The sequence below is a fragment of the Lampetra fluviatilis genome, chromosome 62 (genome assembly GCF_964198595.1).
Source record: "Lampetra fluviatilis chromosome 62, kcLamFluv1.1, whole genome shotgun sequence".
Lineage (NCBI taxonomy): Eukaryota > Metazoa > Chordata > Hyperoartia > Petromyzontiformes > Petromyzontidae > Lampetra > Lampetra fluviatilis.
Genome location: NC_136336.1, coordinates 4838735 through 4865981, shown reverse-complemented (window position 1 = coordinate 4865981; position 27247 = coordinate 4838735). Strand labels below are relative to the sequence as shown.

Below are 27247 nucleotides of genomic sequence, written 5' to 3'. Positions count from 1 at the left end.
TGGGTCTCTGTGCGAGTCTGTGGGTCTCTGTGTGAGTCTATGAGTCTCTGTGTGAGTCTGTGGGTCTCTGAGTGAGTCTATGGGTTTCTGTGTGAGTCTGTGGGTCTCCGTGCAAGTCTGTGGGTCTCTGTGCGAGTCTGTGGGTCTCTGTGCGAGTCTGTGGGTCTCTGTGCGAGTCTGTGGGTCTCTGTGCGAGTCTGTGGGTCTCCGTGCAAGTCTGTGGGTCTCCATGCGAGTCTATGGGTGTCCGTGCGCGTCTATGGGTCTCTGTGCGAGCCTCCGCGAGAGAAAGCGGGGAAACCTGGAGGAGGCCGGGGATGACGTCGGGCAGCAGCTGCACGAGAGCGTCGCGCGAGATGCGCTCGGAGGCGCGCGTGAGCATCTTGATCGCCGCCAGGTTGATGGGGAAGTCGGCCGTCTGGACCACGGGGCTCAGAACCTTGACGCTCTGCTCGGGCGAGATGGAGCACACCAGCGCCGTGGCCGCCTCCTCTGCCGCACGCAGCACCTGGACGGAACGACGATGATAACGACAGCAACGATAATTATAAATAATTAATTCTAGATTTGAAGCTTTTCGTGACTGCAAGGATTCATATTCGTAGGTTTTTTTCGGTAAAGTCACGTAGGTAAAAAATTAAAATTAATAAAAGTAACAAAAAAAATTACGACGTTTCGGAGGCAACACAAGCTTTCGTCTTCAGGTGGAACCGTCACAGCCACGCTTGCTGTATCAAGTTCCACCTGAAGACGGAAGCTTGTGTTGCCTCCGAGACGTCGTGATTTTTATTTTATATTTTATTTTATTTCATTTAAATTTTTTACCTACGTGACTTTACCGAAAAAACCTAAGAATATAAATAATTATAAAAACGACCTGGACAGCATCGCACAGTTTCCGCTCGCTCTCGAAGGCCGAGCGATTCGAAAGGCGCGAGGAGGAATCACAGACGAAGCCGGCAAGGGCGGCAGCAGCCACTGGGCCGGTGAGCCGACGACAGCAATTGTCCAAGCTCTGCGGTCCCCTGCATATTCAGATGTTCTTAGGCGATGGATGGGCGTTCATGCTCGTGGGAGGAAGTCGGGAATACGTGTGCGACGCCGTAAAGATGGACACGGATGTAGATTAATCCACCCGCTAATACTCCCTTTCTTTGCAGCGCAAGACCAATGTGACACCCACGAGTGCGACCGAGGATAGCGCAATGTGAAAAAAAATGTGAAAATAATTAAAAAATTTGTTGCAACTTTACAAAAACGCTGCAGTATTACGATTATGACACCCGCAGTTATAACCAGGGGCAGCCACTCGATTCGAACTGCGAGCCTCTGCGACAACGAGCGGTACCAGCTGGGGACGAGCGTCAGAGGTCGCAAACGGGTTTTGATTCCTTACCCGTACCCGGCCGCACCAGGGTCGCAAACGGGTACCCGTACCCATACCCGTACCCGGCCGTACCCGTACCCTACACCCGTACGGGTATCGGGTACCTGATTGCGACCTCTGAGATGAAGCCATGTTGCAGGCGCGGGTGGGTTGATTCTAGGAACTTGAATTGTGAGAAGAGACAAGACGTTGGGAAATGAGTGACAAACGGTTACTCACCAGTGACTCACGGCCTACCCGTACCCGTACCCGGCCGCACCAGGGTCGCAAACGGCTACCCGTATACGTGACTTTACCGAAAGAACCAAAGAGTAATTCCTGCAGTTATGAAAGCTCCAAATTCAAGATGGGTACCCGTACCCGGCCTGGTACGGGTAGCCGGGTATCGGGTACCCGGTTGCGACCTCTGACGAGCGTCACCGCCCCCGCTTCTCCCTGGGGGGGGGGGCTCACCTCCTTCTGCGGGTCACGGTGCGCGTCCAGGATCTTCATGATGGTGAGCTCGGCGTAGTTCTTGAAGCGCGACGGCTGCGTCCTCAGGATTTCACGCAGCACGCGGAGAGACAGCGCGCGGATGGACGGCTGTGCGGGCACGTGGGGAGAGCGGGCACGTGGGGTGCGCGGGCACACACGCAGGGCAGTGCTGTTAGAAAGTTTTCTACCAACGGCACATCGGGGGGGGGGAGGGAGGGGGGCGGGCATCGACACGACGCGTTGCCTCTCCGTCTGCGGGGTCCGTAGGCGCACCGGGAGGGGCACGCACGCACACACACACACGCACACACACACGCACACACACACGCACACACACACGCACACACACACACGCACACACGCACACACACCCACCTCGCTGTCCACGAGAGCTTCCAGGAGGAGCAGCAGCACGGTCTTGAAGTGGTCGTCCCAGAGCCCCATGACGTTCTCGCGCGTGACCTTGAGCAGCTCGAGCAGGGCCGCCTGGCGCTCCTCCACGCACTCGCCGCACTCCGACAGCTCCCGCAGAAGCTCGGCAACCTTGTCCCCGTGCTCCAGCGGGATGTCTGCGACCGGGCGACAGGGCGAGGGGGGCGGCAGCTCTCAAGCCTCACGGCAACAAGAAAGGGACCTGGGTCAGAGGTCGCAAACGGGTTTTGATTCTTTACCCGTACTCGTACCCGGCCGGCACAAGGGTCGCAAACGGGTACCCGTACCCGATACCCGGCCGGGTACGAGTAGCCGGGTATCGGGTAGGGTACGGGTATCGGGTACCCGGTTGCGACCTCTGGCCTGGGTTCGATTCCCAACTCGGGCGCCTTTCGCGCCACCCCACCGCCCGCATATTCTCCCATGTATGTTGAATTTGCTCGATGCAGCTTCGTCTGGTGCAGAAGTACCCCCCCCCCCCCCCCTGTGTGCCCCTCTTGCTCGTCTTGTATGTTCGTACGTATGTAGAACTTATTTCGCACCGTGCGTAGCCAACCGTGCAAATTGGAGGTGCGGAGAGGGGGGGAAAGGACAACAAACTAAGACACAAAAAGCAGTTCTAGAGAAGTTAAGTTTTAAATCGTGACGATTTAAAAGTGCATAGCTGCAGTGGGCTTACTAATATCGTAGCGGAGCCACCACCACCGCCGCCGCCACCGCCGCCCGGCTATGCGAGAGTAGAGAGAGCTAGAGGACAACTCAGCGGGCAAGGCCCCGTGCCAACGAGGGTAAAAGCGCGGTGGCGAGATGTTAACTACCTCGCCTGGTATGCAGGTCATGGGGCTCAACGCCTGCTGTGTATTTGGAGTGTGCGTGTCTCTCTCCCCGTGTTCGTGTTGATTTTCCTCCGGCTCCACTTTTGGAATGAACGTCACGCGTTTAAAGAGTGTTTGGGTGCTATACAAATTCACACGATGATAAGCCATTCGTGACTGCAGGGATTCATCTTCTTGGTTCTTTCGGTAAAGTCACGTAGAATGGAAATAATAAAATAATACAAATAAAACATAATAAAATAATTCTCACGACGTTTCGGCCACAACGCAAGCAGCCGTCCTCAGGTGGAGAGCAGGTCTGTCGAGAAGACAGAGTCTGAGGACGGCTGCTTGCGTTGTGGCCGAAACGTCGTGAGAATTATTTTATTATGTTTTATTTTTATTATTTTATTATTTCCATTCTACGTGACTTTACCGAAAGAACCAAGAAGATGACAAGCCACTTCGTTGAGCTATCATTTGTGACAGCCAGCTCGCTTCTGAAAAAGAGCTGCATAGCTTGGTGGTGCCTTAACTGATAAAATAAAAAATAGTTTCATTTAGTTTTAGCACAACAGGGGGGGGGGGGGGGGGGGGACGACACAACAAACAAGGCGATCGGGGCCCAACAAGTCCCACCCTCGGGCGGTCCCCGGGCACAGGACGGGCGAAAGAGGCGATTGCGCACCATCCTGAAATTGCTCGATGTCGTCGTCGAAGATGGCCTCTCGCAGGGCGGATTTGTTGAAGGTGGCGGGGGATCCGCCAGGGGCGTGGTTGCGGGAGCTCGTCAGCAGGCCGTGCTGCGACGGAGTGTTGAGCAGCGACGTCTTGTTGTCGAGCGCCGGGCGGCCGCAGTCCGTGCCGTCCGGCACGTGGTTGTGGTGGTGCTGGTTGTGGTGGTGCTGGTTGTGGTGGTGGGGGATGCGTTGCGGCTCGCTCGAGCACACGGCCGGCGCCGGAGCGGAGGAGGAGGACGACGAGGAGAGTCGTCCGTCGCGGGACAGCTGCGAGTCGCACACAGAGAGGGTCGGAGGGGACGGGTGACGGTTCGCTCCGCCCGGCGATTCGATCGAGCGCGCAATTCGATCCGGGGTGGATTATCGGAAATATCCTGTGAGGCTTACAAAGCTCAACCGCGGAGCGACTTTGGTGACGACGTTTTGCGCTGCACGAGCGGCGCAAATAGCACGTGTCTTTAGTTATAACGGAGAAGGGGACAGCCATGCCGCAATAGTCGAAAAGTCCAAGGGACGAGATTAAGGAAGAGAGAAGAGGAAGGCTCTCCCTCTCACCGCCGCCACCACTTCCACCGCCACCGCCACCACCACTCCCACCGCCACCACCACCACCACCGCCACCACTCCACTCCCACCGCCACCACCACTCCCACCGCCACCACCACTCCCACCGCCACCACCACCACTCACAGTGCCACCACCACTCCCACCGCCACCACCACTCCCACCGCCACCACCACCCCCACCGCCACCACCACCCTCACCCCCACCACCACCACCACTCCCACCACCACTCCCACCACCACCACCACCACTCCCACTCCCACCACCACCACCACCCCCACCACCACCACTCCCACCACCACTCTCACCCCCACCACCACCACCACTCCCACCACCACCACCACTCCCACCACCACCACCACTCCCACCGCCACCACCACCCCCACCGCCACCACCACTTCCACCGCCACCACCACCGCCACCACCACTCACAGTGCCACCACCACTCCCACCGCCACCACCACTCTCACTCCCACCACCACTCTCACCACCACCACCACTCCCACCACCACCACCACCACCACTCCCACCGCCACCACTCACAGTGCCGCCGCCGTCTCGCTTGATGGGTTCAGCGGCGTCCTCCTGGCTGCGGAAGCGGAAATTCTGGATGGCCTCGGTGACGCCGCGCAGCGAGCTGTAGATGTCGTCCGAGTTCATGTTCTCCGTGTCGTAATCCGGTGCACTGCACGCCAAACCACACCAAGCCACGCCACACCAAACCACGCCACCACCACGCCACCACCACGCCACGTCACGCCACACCACGCCACCACCACGCCACCACCACGCCACACCACGTCACACCAAACCACACCACGCCGCACCACGCAACGCCACGAGCTGGATCAAGCCATGGCATACAAGTCAAAACGATCGCCGTTAATCTCCCCGACAGGTTTTGGGTTGTGCTGGGTTGTACTCCGGCACGACGTCTGACGTCTCTCGCTCCACGTGCCGCCAGCTTTGTCGAAGTTATAAATTCGCTTTCACGCGGCACAAACCCAAAACGCATCGGGGCACCTAGACAGCACAACCGCTGCTAAGAAAACCTACAAAGCGACGCTAAGCATTTATATTTCTAGCGACAGGGCGTGACATAGCGATAGAAGCTTTTAGTTGCCGTCCAACATCTTAGCCGACGACGACCGTACCTACTTAGTCCAGCCTACGACAACTACCGACGCAAGGGGCGAGCGAATGGAGCAAGCGGTTAAAGCGTTCGCGCTCAGCAAAGGGGACAGCCACAGGGAGTAACCGTTAGGATTGAGGTTAAGACCGGCGTTACCTGGGCGAGGAATTTCGTCGCAAGCCACAGCTGTAAGAGGGGGTGGTGCTGGGGGAGGGGTTGGAGGGCGTTTGGCCGGGGGAGGGGGCATGCTTTACCAGCCCATTGACCGCACCCCAACCCCAGGGGCGTCTGGAATTAGGGACGCAGGCAAACACCCCGGTGAGAGATGGAAGGGGGGGGGGGTAGAGAGAGAGGAAGTCAAAAGAGGCAATGTCAACGCAGGCAAGGTCGAGGGTTATCAACGGTTAAGGGGGGGGGGGGGGGGACGCAAGCATGGCGAGGTACAACCGGAGGAAGATGTTAAGAGACGACAAGGGGGAAAACGCATTTGCAGATCAACACAAATGTAGGCCTTTTTGTTACCGAAAGAACCAAGAACATGAATTCCTGCAGTCACGAAAGTTTTCAGCATAAAAGAGTGAGTTTGGTCCCTGCATTTATATAGCAACGAAAGCCTCGCCGAGCCTCCGGGTCCTGCTGATATTTCCAAGTAGGGGCCCCATAACCGATTTGTGTTTTCAAATCAATTAAACGTGGCAAAAATTTGGACTATGACACCGGCAAATGCTGTTAGCGAGTAGCACCTATGAAGGCCGGAACGGCACACGAGGGGGTGGGTGGTCAGCACCACGCCTGGCCGTCTTTGTCTCCCGAGTGGAGATGTTTTTACGCACCGCACCAAGGAATAATTTGAGGCCGAGTCGACCTAAGGGAGAGGCCCAGGACCGGTTCAGATAATCGCCACCGATGTTGGCCGTGAGCGGGAACCGAACTCGTGTCGCCGGGTTCGTAGCGCTAACCGCAACACTGCCGCGCGCAGACATTGCGTATTTCTCACGGTCAACACGCACGGGTGGCAATTCACCAGGGCGGCTGTAGCTCCGAGCCGAGAACCGCACCACACCTGACCATTCTAGATTTGTTTAGCTTCTTTTTTCACACGCTGGTTTCCTGCTTTAAGTTTTACCCACCAAGCAACGTAGCAGGAGGCTGTTTCTTCCTGACCTGCTTTTTTGCATTTACCATCTACATGGCAGAGGCGCGGTCCCATTAGCAGCAGCCGCACTTTAACAACTCTGGCCCCCCCCCCCCCATCAGCGAGTCTACATAACAAAGGCTCAGTCCTTTGTTATGTAGACTAGCCTTAGCTTTAGCCGCACCAACCTTACCATAATAATAAAAAACTCCTATCCAGGGGCCTGCCCTGGCTCCTCCCCCCTCAACCAGTTTATATATACGGGGTCGGATCTCTTGGAATTTCTCATTTCCTTGATACAGCTATCGTGCTGTGACGGTTCCACCTGAAGACAGAGGCTTGTGTTGCCTCCGAAACGTCGTGATTTTTATTATATTTTTTATTTAACTTTAATTAATTTTACATTTTTACCTACGTGACTTTACCGAAAAGAAAAAAAACCCAGAATATCACACCTGACCAGCGGCGCACACGCTAGCGCAGAGGGGCCCTGTCAAGACCTGGGGTCGATAACAATCGTCACCGTGCCATGTGCAATGAGACAATTACAATGGTAAATTACAATCGTAATTGCCATTTCAGATGACGCCAGCTGCCGCAATTGTTCGTGTAAAGAGGCTTGTACGTCATGAGCGATGGAACTCCAGTCCTCTCCGAACCGCGTCACGCCAGCATTACCTTACGCCGCTGCCGAAGGCTCAGCGAGGCTTTCCTGGATGGTTGTGCGTGTGTACGCGTGTGTACGCGTATACGTGTGTGTGTGTGTGCGCGGAGAGTGGTGGTGCAGCGATTGGCGCACACTGTGCCACGAACGTAGCGACCGGGAATTCATTTCAGCGGTAATGATGTGAAACCGGTCCCGACCCCCCTCAAGGTCTACAAAACCACAAATGAGGACCTGCTGTCGTGTCTATGTTAAACTTCTTTCGCACCGTACGAAGCCGATTGTAGCTAATCGGAGGTGCGTAAACAGCAGAAATAGGGAGACACAAGGTGGCCCGGGGTAATTCTGGCCACAACTCCTCTTCATAGGTGCACCGTGCCAGCCTTGATAGGCGCTCGCTAACAGCACCTTGATGCGCACAGTCTGCGTGGGATACACGGGGGGTACCTTTGTTCATTTGTGCAGATGACCGCATGCACGTGCGTGTGCGTGCGTGCATGTGCGTGCGCGCGTGCGCGTGTGCGTGCTTGTGTGTGTGCATGCATGCGTGCGTGCGTGCGTGCGTACGTGGGTGCATGCGTGCGCGCGTGCATGCATGCATGTGTTCGTGCGTGTGTGTGTGCATGCGTGCGTGTGTGCGTGTGTTCGTGCGTGTGTGTGCATGCGTGTGTGTGTGTGTTCGTGCGTGCGTGTGTGCGTGTGTATGCATGCGTGCGTACGTGCATGCATGCGTGTGTGCGTGTGTGTGTGTGTGCATGCGTGCGTGTGTGCGTGTGTGTGCATGCGTGCGTGCGTGGGTGCATGCGTGCATGCATGCGTGTGTTCGTGCGTGTGTGTGTGCATGCATGTGTGCGTGTGTGTGTGCGTGTGTGTGCATGTGTGCATGCGTGTGTTCGTGCGTATGTGTGCGTGTGTGCATGCATGTGTGTGTTCATGCGTGTGTGCGTGTGTGTGTGTGCGTGTGTGCATGCGTGCGTGTATGTGTGCGTGCGTGCGTGCGTGTGTTCGTGCGAGCGTGCATGCGTGTGTGCGTGCGTGTGTGTGTGCGCGTACCCAAGGGACAACGAATCCTGGGACGACGCGCTCCCTGGAGATGTCAGCGGCCGCGTCCGCCCTGTGCCGGACTGCGACGAGGGGCGGTGCGCCACTCCGCTCGCCCACCCCTGGCACGGCACGCGACACCGTCGCCACGTCGGTGAACGCCGCGGTCACGGCGGCAACGACGACGACGGCGTGACCCCCGACCCCCCCCCCGTCCCCACCCACCCTGCTCAAACCCGGCGACGGTGAGCAACTCGATTACACGGCGAGGGTCGGGGGGGGCCGTTGAGCCGGGGTTGTGGGAGACTCCACCGTGCCACAGTTGGCAGCTTGTCTCTCTCTACATCCGGTGACCATTACCGACTTGCCACGACGTGGCGCGTATTTTTTTATCATCTCTCGTCGGGAGGTTTATTTTGTGCCTACGACGGAATTGCCCTCAACTAACCCGCGTGCGGTCAGATCTCGCCTGGTTAAACAAAAATGAACAGGACACTGGGAGCTGCGCACGGATGCCAAACTGGGTTGCGCACTGCGATCCCCGCGTGTGCGCATTGGGGGCGGGACTCGGTGCCTACCAAGCAGAGGTCGCAACCGGGTACCCGATACCCGTACCCTACCCGTACCCGGCCGGGTACGGGTACCCGTTTGCGACCCTGGTGCGGCCGGTTACGGGTACGGGTAGACCGTGAGTCACTGGTGAGTCACCGTTTGTCACTCATTTCCCAACGTCTTGTCTCTTCTCACAATTCAAGTTCCTAGAATCAACCCACCCGCGCCTGCAACATGGCTTCATCCCAGAGGTCGCAATCGGGTACCCGTACCCGTACCCTAGCCAGGTATCGGGTAGGGTACGGGTACACGTTTGCGACCCTGGTGCGGCCGGGTACGGGTACGGGTAAGCAATCAAAACCCGTTTGCGACCTCTGCTACCAAGGGGACATGCTAAGGGTGCCCACGTGATGCCCCCACGTGGTACCTGCGAAGAGGACATGCTAAGGGTGCCCACGTGGTACCCCCACGTGGTACCCCCACATGGTACCTGTGAAGAGGACATGCTAAGGGTGCCCACGTGGTACCCCCACGTGGTACCCCCACGTGGTACCCCCACGTGGTACCTGCGAAGAGGACATGCTAAGGGTGCCCACGTGGTACCCACCCCCCCCCCCCACGTGGTACCTGTGAAGAGGACATGCTAAGGGTTCCCACGTGGTACCCACCCCCCCCCCCCCCCCACGCGGTACCTGTGAAGAGGACATGCTAAGGGTGCCCATGTGGTACCCACCCCCCCCCCACGCGGTACCTGCGAAGGGGACATCCCCGCGGCACGGATGTGCGAGTTCAGCAGCTTGGTGGCGGCGGCCTGGAAGGTCTTGGGGAGTGCGCCGAGCAGCATGGTGAACTCGGCCGTGTTGAGCTCAAACAGGGAGATGAGCACCGTTTGCGCCGCCTGCGATCCCCACCGAGAGACAACGACCACCGCCCCCCCCCCCCACCACCACCCCGTAGAGATTTAACAGAGACGAGGCTCTCAGAGTATAACGAGACAAAGATCCAGATTTGAAGCTTTCGTGACTGCAAGGATTCATGCTCTTAGTTCTTTCGGTAAAGTCACGGAGGGAAAAAATGAAATTAAAATGAATACAGATATTTTGCTGTGACGGTTTCACCTGAAGACGGAAGCTTGTGTTGCCTCCGAAACGTCGTGGTTTTATTGTTTTATTTTTATTAATTTTTATTTCATTTTTTACCTACGTGACTTTACCGAAAGAACTAAGAGTATGAGACAAAGATCCCCCGTGTAGCCTTAACAGGCTGTTGGGGCGAGTGCTGTTAGCGAGCAGCACCTATGAAGGCCGGCACGGCACACGAGGGGGTGGGTGGCCGACACCACGCCCGGCCGCCTTTGTCTCCCCGGTGGCGATGTTTACACATCGCACCGGGTACTCAATGTAGGCTGAGTCGACCTAGGGGAGGCCCAAGACCGGTTCAAATAATCGTCACTGGTGTTGGCTGTGAGCGGGAATCGAACCCGGGCCGCCAGGTTCGTAGCGCAGCGCGTCGACCGCTGCACTACTGCTCCCCTAGACGTACACACACACACGCACGCACAGAGAAAGAGAAAAAACATCGCTCACCTTCCTGATGTCGGAGCTCTTGGGCTCCGTGGTCCAAGTGATGATGCGAGACATGGCGAGCCGCGCCTCGCTCGAGTTCACAAAGTCCGTGGGGTCCATCTGCCGCGATAGGCTCTCGATGTACTTTAGGATGGCGATCTTGACCTGCGGGCAGCGCGGAAAAAGAATCATTATAATTGCGGAACGAGGAATGATTTTTCGCTTTCAGGTCGGGTAAGAACACACCCAGTTGTGAAAGATAACAACAACAATAAAAAAAATTAACCCGTAAAAACAAAGTTTTTCACTATAAATCCTTTATATGCGTGGCGGCTAGAGTCCTCTCGTCCTCTGGCTTGAGATGGCTGGCACCTATGGGTCAGATGAATGCCTGACACCATTAAGCAATTGGTAATTAAATATAATTAATTTTTTCCTAAAAAGTGTAAAATTTTGGAAAAATGTTTTCACGAAAAAAAAGGTATCAGTTTTGTTGCCAGATAAAAGGGTAAAAATTTGTTTTCATATTATTTCTTCTGGCAAACGAGGTTCCAATGGTGTAAATGCTTACCCCGAGCTCTCATACTCTGATGGTGCATTGTCTTTGAGTTGTGCGCCTTTTGGCATCATCTGGTCCAACACCATGTGAGACTAGGCTCTAAGAAAAGCTGTCTCGGGTGTGGACCAATCAATTTCAAGGACAGTGCATATATTATCAGAGTTGTGTTTTTTGTTTGCCGACCGCAGGTATTGTGGTCAATGCAAACATGACACCTTGTAAAAAAAGGTGTCAGTTTTGTTGCCAGATAAAAGGGTAAAAAACCAATTCTCATATTTTGCTACTGGCAAAGGAGGTTCCATGGTTATTTTTCATTGCAAAAGATTTACGTGCTATAAATGAGGCCTATTTCTCCCCAAAAAGCATCACAGGGTACATCACATTTTTTTTTACATTTCTGAGAATTTACAACAACACCACAAGACATGTGCCTCCCGGCTCTGGAGACCACCTGGAGAAGATTCCAGGCACGCGTTGACAACGATGGCAAACAAGTGGAGAGTCTTATCCCCTCCCTTTGATGCTGCTAATCCTGCATAATGCACGGGCATAATGACTTTGAAACCCCCCGCCCACCTCCTACGCATTTCACAAGTAGTACTAATCCCATATCTGCATTTCCCATAAATATGCAAAATTCCTCTTGATATGCAAATTCTGTTGTCAAGGCGCTCTTCCCCCTCCAACCCAGCTTAAATAGACGCTCCAAGCCTGGGGTGTTTCATTCAGACTGTCTTCTCGACAGACCTGTTCTTCACCTGAGGGGACGGCTGCTTGCGTTGTGGCCGAAACGTCGTGAGAATTATTTTATAATGTTTTATTATTATTATTTTATTATTTCCATTCTACGTGACTTTACCGAAAGAACCAAGAAGATGAGTCTTTACTTTTTGAAGCTATTAACATTACATTTGTTATCCTGTTACAGTGTATTATCCGTTCTTTTTCCTTTAAAAACGACAGTCCCACGTAAGTGTTAAATGTTTGAATCACCCTGTATGTTTCCTTCCAGGGCCACACGCCGTTCCTATGATCACTGTTACATTTTCTTGGTTCTTTCGGTAAAGTCACGTAGAATGGAAATAATAAAATAATAAAAATAAAACATAATAAAATAATTCTCACGACGTTTCGGCCACAACGCAAGCAGCCGTCCTCAGGTGGAGAACAGGTCTGTCGACGGCTGCTTGCGTTGTGGCCGAAACGTCGTGAGAATTATTTTATTATGTTTTATTTTTATTATTTCCATTCTACGTGACTTTACAGAAAGAACCAAGAAGATGAATCCCTGCAGTCACGAAAGCTTTAAATCGAAATTCACTGTTACATTGTTTTTATAGCTTTATTTTGGCGATTTCGAAAACATTTTGGTTTAGCCATATTTGTTTGTTATAGTAACAGAGTTAGACTGATTACTTTCATCTCAATTGTCTTATGGTTATTGTATGACTTGCATCCCACTGGGATTTTTGATATACGGTGCTTTTTCCCGGAAGACTTTGCTGGATTTCTCTGTCGCGCGTCGTCACTTTAAGATGTTTCTTGTCCGTGTTTTTGTTTGTTGCGGTTGCACCCGATTCAAGAGCCGCATGGCTCACAGGGCTATACCTAATACATGAACTGAAAATTAACTGGCTGATGAGCGTACGGGTGCCCGGCTCAACCACGTGGGGCGGGGGCCCCCACATTGCGAGGCGCGATAATAATTTTAAAAAATGTCGAAGCGTCCCGTTTACAAACCTTGAGGCTCGGGGTCTGTGCGTGATCCACGATGAATCGCATCAAGATGCTGAACTGCTGGTCAAAGGGAAACAAGGTCCTGCAATGCAAAGTAAAAATATAACGCACACACGAATTAGGAAATAATAATAATGATGATGATGATTCTATTTCTCTCGTTATTTATGTACAGTAAGGTCTCAGGATTACGCGGACCTGCTCGTACACGACCCCCACCCCCACCCCCCCGATTCGTGCTCGCACTTTGCAACTCGTTACTTTGGCTACTACACGCACGGGGCGGGAAGCGGAGGAAAAACCACCCCGGCCATCACAATAAAAGGCAGATGAGAACCACCGCCTCGCCACTCATTTTCAACAAAGAAAACCACCTCCTTGCCATTCAAAATAAAACACATTCCTGCGGAGGGAGCTGGTAGGAACGTTGGGTTGCTCGGTCAATGGTCAGGGTCAACGGCGGCGTGGTGTATTGCGCAAATATGCCCGACTGAGAGCGGGCACAAGCCGGCATGAGTAGGTTAAACGTTGAGTTTTATAAGGGCACCACGGGGTGACCAGCCCCTCCCCACCCAGCCCCACCCCTCCCACCCCACCCAGCCCCTCCCCACCCAGCCCCTCCCCACCCTCTCTACCCAGCCCCTCCCCACCCTCCCCACATAGCCCTTCCCCACCCTTCCCTCCCCACCCAGCCCCACCCTCCCCCCCCAGCCCTTCCCCACCCTCCCCTCTCCACCCCTCCCATTTTTGGATGCACGACGGACGGACGGACAGAATAATCCCCTGTGGGCTGGTGTAACCAGGAGGTTACTACCAGTAAAAAGAGTACTTTGTGAGTCAATCCGACAACGACGACGATGACAACGACGACAACAACAATAAACCACGGAGCTGACCGCGTGGTGTCGAGGGCCTTCTGCAGCTTGGCGTGCACGGACACGAGCAGGTCGGCCCCCGTCTTCTTCAGCAGCTGGGTGAGCAGCACGGAGAGCCACTCGTGCAACTCGTTGTGGTGGACCGCCACGAACTCCACCAGGGTCTCCACAAACAGGCTGAACACCTGCACGCACGCGACGCACGCGACGCAGCCCGGCATCGGTCCCCGCGCCTCGTCATCGCCGCCGTGCGCGCTTCTAGGCGGCCGTCTGGAACGCGCTCTTCCTTCCGAGAGTAAGGAAGCTGCTTTTAAGTCATCTCGATTGTAAAACTCACTGATTTTTTTAACTGATTTTTGCGTTTAGTTTGTCGTCATTTCCCCCGCACCTCCGCTTGGCATGGTTGGCTACGTGCGGTGAGAAAGGCGTTCAACGTACATACGCTGCTGTTTACTACACTGCATTATACACTACACTACTATATACACGACTATACAATACATCAAATTAATATTTATTTACAAATTTTTGCTCGTCTTGCAAAACACTCGCAGACCAAGTTACTCGCAATCCAAGGTTTTTACTGTGCATACATCGTCGTCGATGACTCAATACTGACACCGCGCCCCACCCGTTGCAGTACACCCCGAGGTTGCCGTGCGATAGGGGACCCCCCCCCCCGCCCAAGTGGCAAAATCACTGTGCGGCACAAGGTCAGATAAGCAACGCCGGCCTGCAAGGCGGCATTAGTCCGCCCATCGGGGGCTACGTCTGCAGCGTGGATGTTCTCAGTTCGAAGCAAATGGCCGGTCATTTGAGAAAGTTCGTGACATTTTGACATCTTCTTGGTTCTTTGGGTAAAGTCACGTAGAAGGGAAGTAATAAAATAATAAAAATAAAACATAATAAAATAATCCTCACGACGTTTCGGCCACAACGCAAGCAGCCGTCCTCAGGTGAAAACCAGGTCTGTCGAGGCGACAACATTCAGACGCTGTCTCCCCGACAGACCTGGTTTTCACCTGAGGACGGCGCTGCTTGCGTTGGTAGCCGAAACGTCGTGAGAATTATTTTATTATGTTTTATTTTTATTATTTTATTACTTCCCTTCTACGTGACTTTACCGAAAGAACCAAGAAGATGAATCCCTGCAGTCACGAAAGCTTTAAATCGACATTTGGACAGTTCGATAAACTGTGATCCCACGACACTCTGCCAGCGGACCCCGACACCTCACCAAGGCAACCGATCACTCCACGGACTGCCCAGTCGCGCTTCGTTGCAAAAACACGAACGCTAGTTCGCGAAAAGAACGGCGCTGACGCGACGCCAAAAAGAACGGATTGGTGGCACTTACTCTCTGTTGAGGATGTCGGGACAGCGACGCATGGAGAGAAAAAAAAGACATACGCACAATACTGATGAGCGCACGAGACCAACACAAGAAAAAGACACGCAACAAATAATTACGAACGCAACCACGATGCGTCCACAGCACTCGGGAATTGAGAGGCAGTGTACCCATGCTGCTGTGCATGAGAGGGTCGTGATGGCGTGTGCATTACGAGTCAGTTTGCGTTGGCCACCTAAGGCGCCACCGTCATATTTACACGCGATCATATTAACAGGTAAGGTCCATAAGCTTGTGTTGCCTCCGAAACGTCGTGATTTTTATTTTATTGAACTTTTATTAATTTAAATTTTTTACCTACGTGACTTTACCGAAAAAAACTAAAAATATGAATCCTTGTAGTCACGAAAGCTTCAAATCTAGAATTAATGCCCTCTACGGGGAGGAATTCCACCTATCTGTTAGAGTTTTTAACAGACGAGACAAGAAGTCACAGCTTCTCGAGACGCTGGCCTTCCTCAAGAGATGCCGAGATAACAAGGTAATACCCATCACTTTCACACTCACATCCGCTGCTGTGTCCTCACCGCCGCACCTTACCATAATAATAAAAAGTGTGCCGTTCCTGGCCCTTCCCCCCTCAACCATTATATATACGGAGTGGTATCTTTTGTGATCTCTCATTTACTTGATACAGCTGTCGGGCTGTGATGGTTCCACCTGAAGACGGAAGCTTGTGTTGCCTCCGAAACGTCGTGATTTTTATTTTATTTTACTTTTATTAATTTTAATTTTTTACCTACGTGACTTTACCGAAAAAACATAAGAATATAGCTATACAGCAAGTTTTTTGGAAGAGACCCATCACAAACGACAGCTCAACAAAGTGGGCTTATCATCATCAGGTGTAAAGCAGACAAATACTCCAAACGCGTGATGGTGATCCTAAATGTGGAGGGAAAAACCGGAGGACCCGGAGAAACATCCACGCGTCCACGGTGAGACAGTCATGCGTCAGGGTCAGGACTCACGACCTCCTGCATACCAGGCGAGGTAGTTAACATCTCCTAGCCACCGTGATGATGATGAGAGAGAGACATGCAAACTCCCAATATACAGCAGCAGGCGTCAGGGTCAGGACTGAACCCACGACCTCCTGTATACCAGGCGAGGTATTTAACATCTGCTAGCCACCGTGATGATAAGAGACATGCAGACTCCAAATATACAGCAGGCATCAGGGCCAAGATTGAACCCACGACCTCCTGTATACCAGGCGAGGTAGTTAACATCTCATAGCCATCGCGGGTTGCCTTGTAGCAACCCTCCTTAGACGCAGGGATGGAGCCGAGAGCTCGTGTCCATCGTGTAACCGCATGGAGCAGGCCGGACACTGTTTACCTTGCTGTGAGGATCTGAGAACATCCTGGAGAAGATTTCGCAAAGCCTCTTCATCTCGACTCGACTGCAAATGCCCAAAAAAGAAACGAACGCACGAGAGAACGTAAAGCAGACATCGAACCGGAGAAATACAAAAAAAAATACGGAGCAGTGTGCAAAGGTTACTGGGTAATGCGTCACCCGGTCATCCATTGTAAAATCCGCACCTTAACGTAAGTTTGTGTTATCATTGTTGTTGTCATTGTTGTTGTCATAGTTGTTGTCATAGTTGTTGTCCTGACCACTCTCAGGTACCAGGGTCATTGTTGCTGTCCTTACCACTCTCACCCGAGTCAATTGTTGTTGTTGTCGTTGCCCCCACCACTCTCACCCGAATCGTTGTTGTTGTTGTTGCTGCCCCCACCACTCTCACCTGAGTGGCCGATGGCTCTTGAGGATGTTCTGCAGGCCCATGAGTCCCTCCTTGCGCTCCGCCCAGTTGGGGCTGGCGCAGTGGTTCAGCACCTCGGCCACATCCTCCGCCGGGCGGGCACCCAGCACCGTGCCCAGGCCGCCGACGCCGCCCACACCGCCGCCGCCGCCGCGTGAGCTGTACGAGCGATCCGAGCACATGCTCGAAGTCTCGCTGTTGGCGTCGTCGTCCGAGCCGAGGCCGTAGTCGTAGCGCTTCCGAACCGGCTTCCGCTGCTGCCGCCGCCGACAAGGGATCGTTGTTCAAGTTCCCCGGGGGGTGGAGGTGATCGGAAGCAAATCGTCGCCGCGATCGCAAGAGGGGGGTGGGGGGGGGGAAAAAGAAAAAACGGCTCCCTCGTGAAGACGCGGGTCACCCATTTACGGTACCGGTTTTTGCCGGGCCAGCCCAGAGCCGTAGGCCGGTTGCCTCCAACTTTCTGGCATAGGAACCGACCGTCTAATCCGACGCGTCCAAGTATGTTAATGATTTTTTGTGGGCTATATGCTTTTTGGGTGTACACGTGTGAGGTGTACGTGACCTTTATTTATAACCAGGGTCAACAAGCTCATTGGGACCAACGAGGACAAGCCGCTTCGCGTTGAGCTATCATTATGATAGCCAGGTTGCTTCTGAAACAGAGCTGTGCAGCTCAGTGTAAGAGGTTTTTGGGTTTGAAATGTAAATGATGTAGGTTTACTCTCAAACACAACGGTGTGCTGAACTAGTAACGTATTGGCATGTTTTTTACTTTTAAGTGACAAACTTTGCTGATTGGCTTTGTTGAAACAGATGATTGGCATGGCGGGTTTTAAGGACACATATATATAACGCGATCTAACCCAAAAACCTCTATTATGGATAATATTGGTCGCGAAAGCCTACGTGTTGGGCCTCGCCTGATAAAATAAAATAAAAGTTTAGTTTAAATTACACGAACGAAGCCGGGATTCCGATGTGTGCCCGTCAGCTGTAGCTGGCGAGCAAGCGCACGGCTTTCCGGCTGTGATGCACGGGTCAGAAACATCGGACGATGACCAAAACCGAGAAAGAAAACACAAAAAAAATCATCTGAAATGTGCGCACCAAAAAAATAAAAAGCGTGCGACGAGACGCATGGCCCTCATTTTCACCGAGCGAAAAGAAAGCGGAACGCGTGGGATCTGGGGAACGAGCGCTAAACGACAAACATTACGGTGTGGGTTCGGATAAGTGAAGCGAGCGGAGCTTGGACAGGGACATGTCACGGCCGGACGGGACGATGGGCAACGGTGGATACCCGACCATGGAGTGGCAGCCGAAGGAGAGGGGGAACGTGCCCGAGAAAAGGCCCGCGGCGGTGAGATCGGCTCGGGGTGCGAAAGAGAGAGAGAGATGAATGGTGGCATCAGCCAGACAAACCGTTGGCATCACAGCACTGGTTAGAGTTGGTATCAGTCAGACCGATCGTTGGCATCACAGCACTGGTTAGGGTTGGCATCAGTCAGACCGATCGTTGGCATCATAGCACTGGTTAGGGTTGGCATCAGTCAGACCGATCGTTGGCATCATAGCACTGGTTAGGGAGGCATCAGCCAGACCGATCGTTGGCATCATAGCACTGGTTAGGGAGGCATCAGCCAGACCGATCGTTGGCATCATAGCACTGGTTAGGGAGGCATCAGCCAGACCGATCGTTGGCATCATAGCACTGGTTAGGGTTGGCATCAGCCAGACCAATCGTTGGCATCATAGCACTGGTTAGGGAGGCATCAGCCAGACCGATCGTTGGCATCATAGCACTGGTTAGGGTTGGCATCAGCCAGACCAATCGTTGGCATCATAGCACTGGTTAGGGAGGCATCAGCCAGACCGATCGTTGGCATCATAGCACTGGTTAGGGTTGGCATCAGCCAGACCAATCGTTGGCATCATAGCACTGGTTAGGGAGGCATCAGCCAGACCGATCGTTGGCATCATAGCACTGGTTAGGGTTGGCATCAGCCAGACCAATCGTTGGCATCATAGCACTGGTTAGGGAGGCATCAGCCAGACCGATCGTTGGCATCATAGCACTGGTTAGGGAGGCATCAGCCAGACCGATTGTTGGCATCTCAGCACCGGTGACATCGGCAGGGTGAGAGGGCTTTCATCCAGAAATTGAGAGACAACAGCTGATGCTAAAGACAATGACGATGAATGTAAATGCAAACACCGAGTTGGCGCACGCAAAAGAATGAAGAGCGCGTTCTCTTGCCATCAGACAAACCATGTGAGAGCACAATCACGATTACGACGATGGCCTCGCGCTGCTACGTTTAAAGCCAAGGGAATCCAGAGCAATACCTTTCTGATGGACACTCTGAACAGCTGAACGCAGCAACCACAACGGGAGGTAGAGGTTCAGTGAAGAAAGAGCAAGGTCGTTCACATTATGCACACCAAGCCGTGTGCCCGGGGGTCAATAAACGTAGACAGATCTGGTCTCATGCACGCACACACACAGCCACCTTGATTATAAAATGCACCACCCAACTTTGGCCTTGCTGACATCTGATGATGCTGGGTGTAATCTCCAGAGTTCGCTTTTCAGCATGACGGGATCCGCAGTTCTGACATTTAAACCCACACGTGACGCTAACCCCAATATAAACTAATTACGAATCACCATTGGAACCTCCTTTGCCAGTAGCAAAAAACGATCATTGTTTTTTTTACCATTTTATCTGGCAACAAAACTGACACCTTTTTTTTTACAAGGAGTGATATTTGCATTGACCACAATACCTGCGGTCGGAATGCAAACAAAAAACACGACTCTCATGATGTATGCACTGTCCCTGAAATTGATTGGTCCACACCCGAGACAGCTTTTCTCAGAGCCTAGTCTCACATGGTGTTGGACCAGATGAAGCCAAAAGGCGCACAACTCAAAAAAAATGCACCATCATAGTATGAGAGCTCGGGGTACTCAGATGGTGCATTGTCTTTGAGTTGTGTGACTAGGCTCTGAGAAAAGCTGTCTCGGGTGTGGACCAATCAACTTCAAGGACAGTGCATACATCATCAGAGTCGTGTTTTTTGTTTGCATTCCGACCACAGGTATTGTGGTCAATGCAAACATGACTCCTTGTAAAAAAGGTGTCAGTTTTGTTGCCAGATAAAAGGGTAAAGAACCAATTATAATTACGAATCGTTATTTTAAATTGTACGCTCGGCAATGTGTCAGTGGGATGAACACGCGTCCGTTCGCCAAACGGAGCAAAGAAACCCCACGCTCCGAAACGTTTTTGCCGACATCAAACTCCAAGAAGGATTGGAAAGCTGCAGTTTATTGGTCAAATATCGTGGGCAATTGTGTTAATCCTATGCGATATATTTCATGCTGCAAATCACAGCCAATTACACAACAGCCAAAATAATATTAATAACAACCATCGCACAAAGACGGTCACTGCATCGCGCGCTTTCAGATGCGCTTCTGCGGCCGTCTGGAACGTTCCTCCTTCCAATATTAGGAATCGACTGGAGCGATACACTTTTATATATAAATTGAAAACGAATTTCTTTAGAACCACGTTTTCTGTTCAGTTTGTTGTCCCTCCCTGCAACACTGTTGGATACGTACCGTGCAAAAGAAGTTCAACATACGTGCGTAACAATACAACAAAGCGGGCACATACCAGGGCGTCCGCAAAGGCAGCTTCGATCTCCGGGCTGGTGTTGAGGACCCGCATGGCGTGCAGGGAGGGCGGAAGGTAGGCTGCCTGATCCAACCCAAACCGGTCAGCCACTGCTCACACACGATGAGGGGCGCCACGGACACGACAGGCACGCAACCTCCGCAGTCAGCATCGCTCCGGTCAACTTATTTAGGGTTAGTTAAGGGTTTTATTTTGTCTTCTTGGTTCTTTCGGTAAAGTCACGTAGAATGGAAATAATAAAATAATACAAATAAAACATAATAAAAAAATTATCACGACGTTTCGGCCACAACGCAAGCAGCCGTCCTCAGGTGGAGAACAGGTCTGTCGAGAAGACAGAGTCTGAATGACACACCCCAGGCTTGGAGCGACTATTTAAGCTGGGATGGAGGGGGGAAAGAGCGCCTTGACAAAATAATTTGCATATTTTATAATGTTTTATGTTTATTATTTTATTATTTCCATTCTACGTGACTTTACCGAAAGAACCAAGAAGATGAATCCCTGCAGTCACGAAGGTTTTACTTTGGCGCAGGTGTCATAAAAAAAGAAAACATTGGCCAATAAATGCTCTTTTTCGATGGCGCACATGTAGTTTCAGAATCAAGAATGTTTCTTGAGAACTGGAGGAATCGGATGAGCTAGAAAGTTATTTTTTTTCACAGATGTCCAGTAAGGGGGGGGGGGGGGGCGCGGGTCGGCAAGTAACATTACATTACAAAAACCTGGTTACAGCAACAACACAAAAAAGTAAACAAAACAACGCAACAACAAGGGTGCGCGAACAAGATCGGAATGGCAATGCCGTGCATCTAGCATCACGGTACAAGCAGCGCAAGATTATCTGCCGATGCAGAGCGTTTACATCACGTCTGATCTCAAACATTTGAAAGGGCACACCCAGTGGCAGATCTCCAGATCGGCACAAGATGACTCAGAACTTGGCCTGCCAGTAGGTGGTGGGGGGGGGCGATGATTGCTATGCGTAATTTATTAACTTTTGGTAAATTTTGACCCTGACAAATCTGCATGTAGATTTGCATATAATTTCGGCATGCGAAATGATATGCGTTATCATTTTTCACACACGGACGGATAGGGCGCGACCCCTGCATTGCGCGCGGCTTAAACCCACCGCGATCGATGGCATCGTCGATTGCCCATTGAACACAACGAGCGTCACGAAAACGGGAAGTGAAAGTGACGGACAGCGATGTGGGGGAGGGGAGGTGGGGGAAGAGGCGGGTGGAAAGTGAAGCAGTGTCTGGCAAAGGGATTAACGACGCGTCACCTGTTTTGCGCAGTGAGTCGGAGGGGAAGAGAGAGCTGGTGGAGTGAGAGTGCCGTTGAGACACTGCAAGCAGAGTGTGCTGGTTAAAATAACGCCGGCAAGGACAGGAAGCAGGAGGGGTACAGGGCAGCGACATTGTTGGAGAAACAGCAAAGAGCCAGGCAAGTGAAATCAGACGGCGTGCCAGTCGCCAGACAGCGGTACGGGACAGAAATACCAACACTCGCAAAGGCGTGCTCATTCGCGGACAGCATGAAGGCACAACTTCCCACCATGTTCTCAAGTTTGCTTTTGTTTAACCAGGTGGTGAGAACTCAAGAGACCAGGATGAGTTTCATTCGCAAGAGTGACCTGGGGAGGGGGGGTGGGGGGGCATTAGTTTGACAACAGGGGGCGATGATTTCTGCTGTGTATCGAGTAAAATGCGGTGTTATTTTCGGACTGACGCCGGGACACGATGGGCCTGCTCTTGCGATCTTTAACGTCCACCTTGAGCGGAGCAGACGGCGCGTAGTGCGCTACTAACACCACGGCTGTGACAACCCGCTCTCGTAACCAGGGGGGCGGCCGCCGGATTCGAACCGTGAACATCTGCGACAGCAAGCGGCGAGCGAGCCAACCCGCTCGGCAATGTCAACGCGAGCCACGTGGCCACACCACTGAGCGTACGATGATCTTGGCCTTGTCTGCGCCACCAGCCTGACACAGCTGAATGTGTGGCCGTGTTACTGTTTAGACCACCAGCTCAATGGGGTGGGGGGGAGGAGAAGCGGGGGGGGGGGTCCCCATCGTACGAAGGAAAGGCCTCTCTGTGTTTGGCATCCGGGGTCGAAAGGGCCAACGGTGAGCGTTGATAAACGAACTGTCCCGACTAACGAGGACGAAACCGGACAGCCGTCTCTTTGGCTCACTGCTGCCCGTTGGGATAGCCTCATCGTCAACTCTACTCAAGTTGGCGATGACCTCTTGACCGCGGCAGAACTCACGGACGCCGAGGAGAGACAAGAGTAAAGAGAGAGAGTGCCTAGGAGCTTCCCGCCGTGTGTGTGTGTGTGGGGCGGCAGTGCAGCGGTTAGTGCGGGACACCACGAACCCGGCGACCCAAGTTCGATTCCCGCTCACGGCCAACACCAATTATGGTTATCTGAACCGTTCCTGGCCCTCCCCTAGGTCGACTCAGCCTCATTGCCACGAGGGAGACAAAGGGGGACGGACGTAGTATTGGATACCCACCCCCTCGTGTGCCGTGCCGGCCTTCACAGGTGCTACTCGCGAACAGCACTTGCCTCAACAGCCTGTTACAGGCTACACGGGGGATCTTTGTCTTTGTTTGCTTGGACCGCACGGTCGGGCGAGGGCAGAAAGCAACTCACCAAGCGCAGAGAATCCCCGCACGGGGCTGGCGTCCCGGCTGTTGTCCCGACTGCAGCCCTGGCTCATGCTCGGTCGTGGGATGCGGCTCCCACGCGACACTGCAAATAACCACCGGTGCGATAGCTTAGGAACAATAAATGTAACAATGGCAGCACGAATCAAGAGGTGCGAGGGACTAAGACGAGCGGAAAAGGCGGCAGCCGGGTCCGTGAGCCAGCGCCACATTTTCCCTCTAAGCTCTGCGGTCCTCTACATATTAAGGCGTTTACAAATACAAAAAATACCACTCCGATGACGAATATTTTTGCGACCGATATCATCCCCGCAATCTCCCACCCCCCTGTTCTCTTCGTTTCCTTCCAAAATCTCTTGGCCTTATCCCTTACCAATGTTCCCATCTCCTGGATCACAGCGCTGCGTGCTCGTCACCAAAATAAAAAATAAAAAACTATTGTCCCTCCCACGTTGCACACGAAACCAATCGCCAATTAAACAAAAATAATACAAATCCGCGAGTTACGAACATAGACAGTAAAACCTTGGATTGCGAGTAACTTGGTCTGCGAGTGTTTTGCAAGACGAGCAAAATTTTCAAATAAATATTAACTTGATAAACGAGCGAGGTCTTGTAATACGAGCAGTATGTGTATACGCTTTGTCTGCCGAGCGTCACGTGATCACAACTGATGTACGAGTGCTTTGATGTACGAGTGCTTTGGATCACAAACACGTTTCCGGAACGAATTATGCTCGCGATCCAAGGCTTTGCTGCACATCATTTTTTTCACGACCGTCCACTCGTCTTTCACCGACAGATGTTTGAACGACGGCGGCCTCCGTGGCCAAACCCACTCGAGGACTCACGGCGCAGGGAGCGACTGGGGCTGCTGTCGCGGCTCCCGCCCTGGCTGCGTGGCACGCGGTGCTGCTTGCGCGCCGTGCCCGGTGACGGCACCACGGGCACTCGCTGCGCCACCCGGCCCGGCACGGCGTCCGCGGCGCTCCGAACGGCGCCGGTGACGCGGCCCGGCGACCCGCACCGGCTCCCGGCTGCGACAAAACACGCGAAGGGCAGGGCGGCAAAAAAACGTTATCTCCCTCGCACCGGTATGCAGGAGGTTGTGGGTTTGATCCCGGACCCCTGGCGATGCTTACCTTTTCTCTACGGTGCACTCCTATCGGTTTTTTTTGTATTGTTTGATGTTGTAACTCGGTGACCCGTCCATACTGGCCAACTGTGAAAAAGAGCTTCATGGCTCATCAGATTCCTCCAGTCTAAAGAAATAATTCTGATTCAGATCAATATTGAAATGTGGATTTGACACCGCTGGTTAAGTTCTGTGAACGGCAAATCTGCAGCAACGCTTCAATGCCCATACGAGCAGGAAACCACTTGGACTCCAACTTGACGATGAGAAAATCTCCGGCAGGTGCTTTGTGCCCTCGGCTTGACGCCCACCCACCGACGTCGTCCACCCGGTGCGGTGCGTACACCCGGCGCTGAAAGAGACTCACGCTGTGACTGGGACACCTTGGCGCGCGTCCGCCCCCGCGCGTCCGTGGGGGTCGCCGGGCTGCTCATGGCCCCGCAGGTCGAAGGTCGCGACCGCACGCGGCCTGGACGATCGGAAAGGGAACGCGCGCGCACGCACGTCATGTCGCCGCGTTTTCAATTGCCGCCCACCGTGCCGTGCGGCGGTGGCGCGACGGTACAGCGCACCCACACGATCACACCTTCCTTCGGTTTACGACATCTCAACCGTCGTTGACTGTCCCCCCCCCACCCCGCCCGCCGCCCCATCACCAAATTGCTCTCGGCAAACGTGAAGTATGGTGAAGCAACACTCACGACCGAAACGGCGCGTGCGGAGGCCAGCCATCTTAACAAGGGGCCGTTCATATTCTTAGGTTTTTTCGGAAAAGTCACGTAGGGAAAAATTTTTAATTAATAAAAGTAAAAATAAGTAGAACCCGTAAAAACAAAGTTTTTCACTATAAATCCTTTATAAGCGTGGCAGCGAACTTAATATAAAGGATTTAAAAATATATTCGCCTGTGGAGGACGCGGGGATCGATCCCGCGACCTTTGGCATGGGAAGCGAGGGCGCTACCAACTGCGCTACTCCGCCACGGCCTGTGGAGGGGTTACGCTCTGGGCTCTTACACTCTGACGTTCAGCTAAAGCCATGAATGCGTTCTATTTGAATATATGTAAAATACAATTTTTTTGCCTAAAAAGTGTAAAATTTGGGGAATTTTTTTTCACGAACAATAATTGTCTGGCACAACGAGTCTGTGTGGAAAATGTCAGCTCGATTGGATCACGGGAAGTGGGTTAAAAAACGACCGAAAGATGTGCACGGTCCTAAGCAAGCAAGCAAGCACGCAAGCAAGCAAGCAAGCACGCAAACTTAATATAAAGGATTTAAAAAAATCACGACGTTTCGGCCACAACGCAAGCAGCCGTCCCTCAGGTGAAGAACAGGTCTGTCGGAAAGACAGCGTCTACGTGACTTTACCCAAAAAACCAAGAATATACTTAACAGAAGTGTAACTATTCGGAGGTGCGGGAGAAGGACCTACATAGATAATAGAACAAAAACATCCTCCCGCATTGCCAGTAATGCAACGGAGAGTTGTAAAACGCCGATACAAACGAGACAACATTGCAACTGCAGAGGCACTTTTTCGATGTAAGCACAGAAGGGGCCGTTCATTATTATTACCGTTACATATATTTAAACATACGGCCCGCGAGGCCAACGGAGGCACCCCGCGCTAAAACAATGTTTGGAAGTTCAGAGCTGGTATGCCCGTGCATAATGCACGAGCATGACATGACTTTAAACCCCTCGCCAAACCTCCTACGCATTTCACAAGTAGTACCAATCGCATATCTGCATTTCCCATAAATATGCTAAATTTCTCTTGATATGCAAATTATTTTGTCAAGGCGCTCTTCCCCCCTCCATCCCAGCTTAAATATACGCTCCAAGCCTGGGGTGTGTCATTCAGACTCTGTCTTCTCGACAGACCTGTTCTCCACCTGAGGACGGCTGCTTGCGTTGTGGCCGAAACGTCGTGAGAATTATTTTACTATGTTTTATTTTTATCATTTTATTATTTCCCTTCTACGTGACTTTACCGAAAGAATCAAGAAGAGGCGCAAGGAATTCACTAAACCCGTCGCGCACGGCCAGCGAAGGAGCGCCGCACGGATGTCCGACCTCCCTTCGCACGCGCGCCCCAAGACGTGCGACCGCGTAAGAACGGCGGACCGACCGAGCGTGGCGGAGGAGGAGACGGGTGCCGGCACAGCGAAGGTCTTGCGCGACGAGGCGCAGGCTGCGGCGTTCACGTCCATGTCGCTGCGTGAGCGGTGCAGGCCGGATCCCGGCGTCGCCGCCGCCGCCACCGCCGACGACCGCCGCCTCGCCGCCGAAGCTGATCCGGCTGGGCCACGGCACGTGGCGAGGAGAGGGTCGGCGTCAAACTTTACGCTCGGCGCGGGAACCTCACCGTGTCCCGCACGGATTGATACAGCGCCTTAGTCCCAAGGCGCGTCACAACGATCGTCAAGTTGCACGCAAGGTGATAAGTGGCTTAAGGCTTTCGTGACTGCAGCAGGGATTCATCTCCTTGGTTCTTTCGGTAAAGTCACGTAAAAGGGAAATAATAAAATAAAAAAAATTCATAAAATACAATCCTTACGACGTTTCGGCCACAACGCAAGCAGCCGTCCTCAGGTGAAGAACAGGTCGGTTGGAAAGACAGCGTCTTATTTTTATTATTTAATTATTTCCCTTCTACGTGACTTTAGCGAAAGAACCAAGAAGAAGGTGATAAGTGGTTAAAAGAGGGAGCGGGCTTGTTATTAAGAGTCGTGGTGCAGTTGCGGTGACAGGAGGAAAGGTGGGAGTGGTTAAGGAGGGGTTGGGGTAGTGATAGGGGGAGTGATAGGAGTGATAGGGGTAGCGATAAGGGTAGTGAGTGATAGGGGTAGTGATAAGGGTAGTGATAGGGG

The 27247-nt window shown here is 52.8% G+C and overlaps 1 protein-coding gene across 1 annotated transcript in view; it reads right to left on the bottom strand.

Annotated features, from left to right (window-relative positions):
* LOC144951370 (CLIP-associating protein 1-like) overlaps positions 1-27247 on the bottom strand; it is an 80754-nt gene that overhangs the window by 11783 nt on the left and 41724 nt on the right. The window contains exons 18-37 of the mRNA XM_078881599.1: positions 26506-26676; positions 24739-24840; positions 24088-24273; positions 23223-23321; positions 21850-21912; positions 20538-20647; positions 19201-19224; positions 16837-17111; positions 16425-16488; positions 13694-13857; positions 12801-12879; positions 10523-10666; positions 9688-9834; positions 8397-8506; positions 5701-5832; positions 4956-5097; positions 3797-4115; positions 2237-2430; positions 1841-1969; positions 302-508 (exon numbers count right to left, since the gene is read on the bottom strand). Of these exons, the coding sequence (XP_078737725.1) occupies positions 302-508; positions 1841-1969; positions 2237-2430; positions 3797-4115; positions 4956-5097; positions 5701-5832; positions 8397-8506; positions 9688-9834; positions 10523-10666; positions 12801-12879; positions 13694-13857; positions 16425-16488; positions 16837-17111; positions 19201-19224; positions 20538-20647; positions 21850-21912; positions 23223-23321; positions 24088-24273; positions 24739-24840; positions 26506-26676 (2861 nt within the window). The remainder of the gene's footprint in view (positions 1-301; positions 509-1840; positions 1970-2236; positions 2431-3796; positions 4116-4955; positions 5098-5700; positions 5833-8396; positions 8507-9687; positions 9835-10522; positions 10667-12800; positions 12880-13693; positions 13858-16424; positions 16489-16836; positions 17112-19200; positions 19225-20537; positions 20648-21849; positions 21913-23222; positions 23322-24087; positions 24274-24738; positions 24841-26505; positions 26677-27247) is intronic.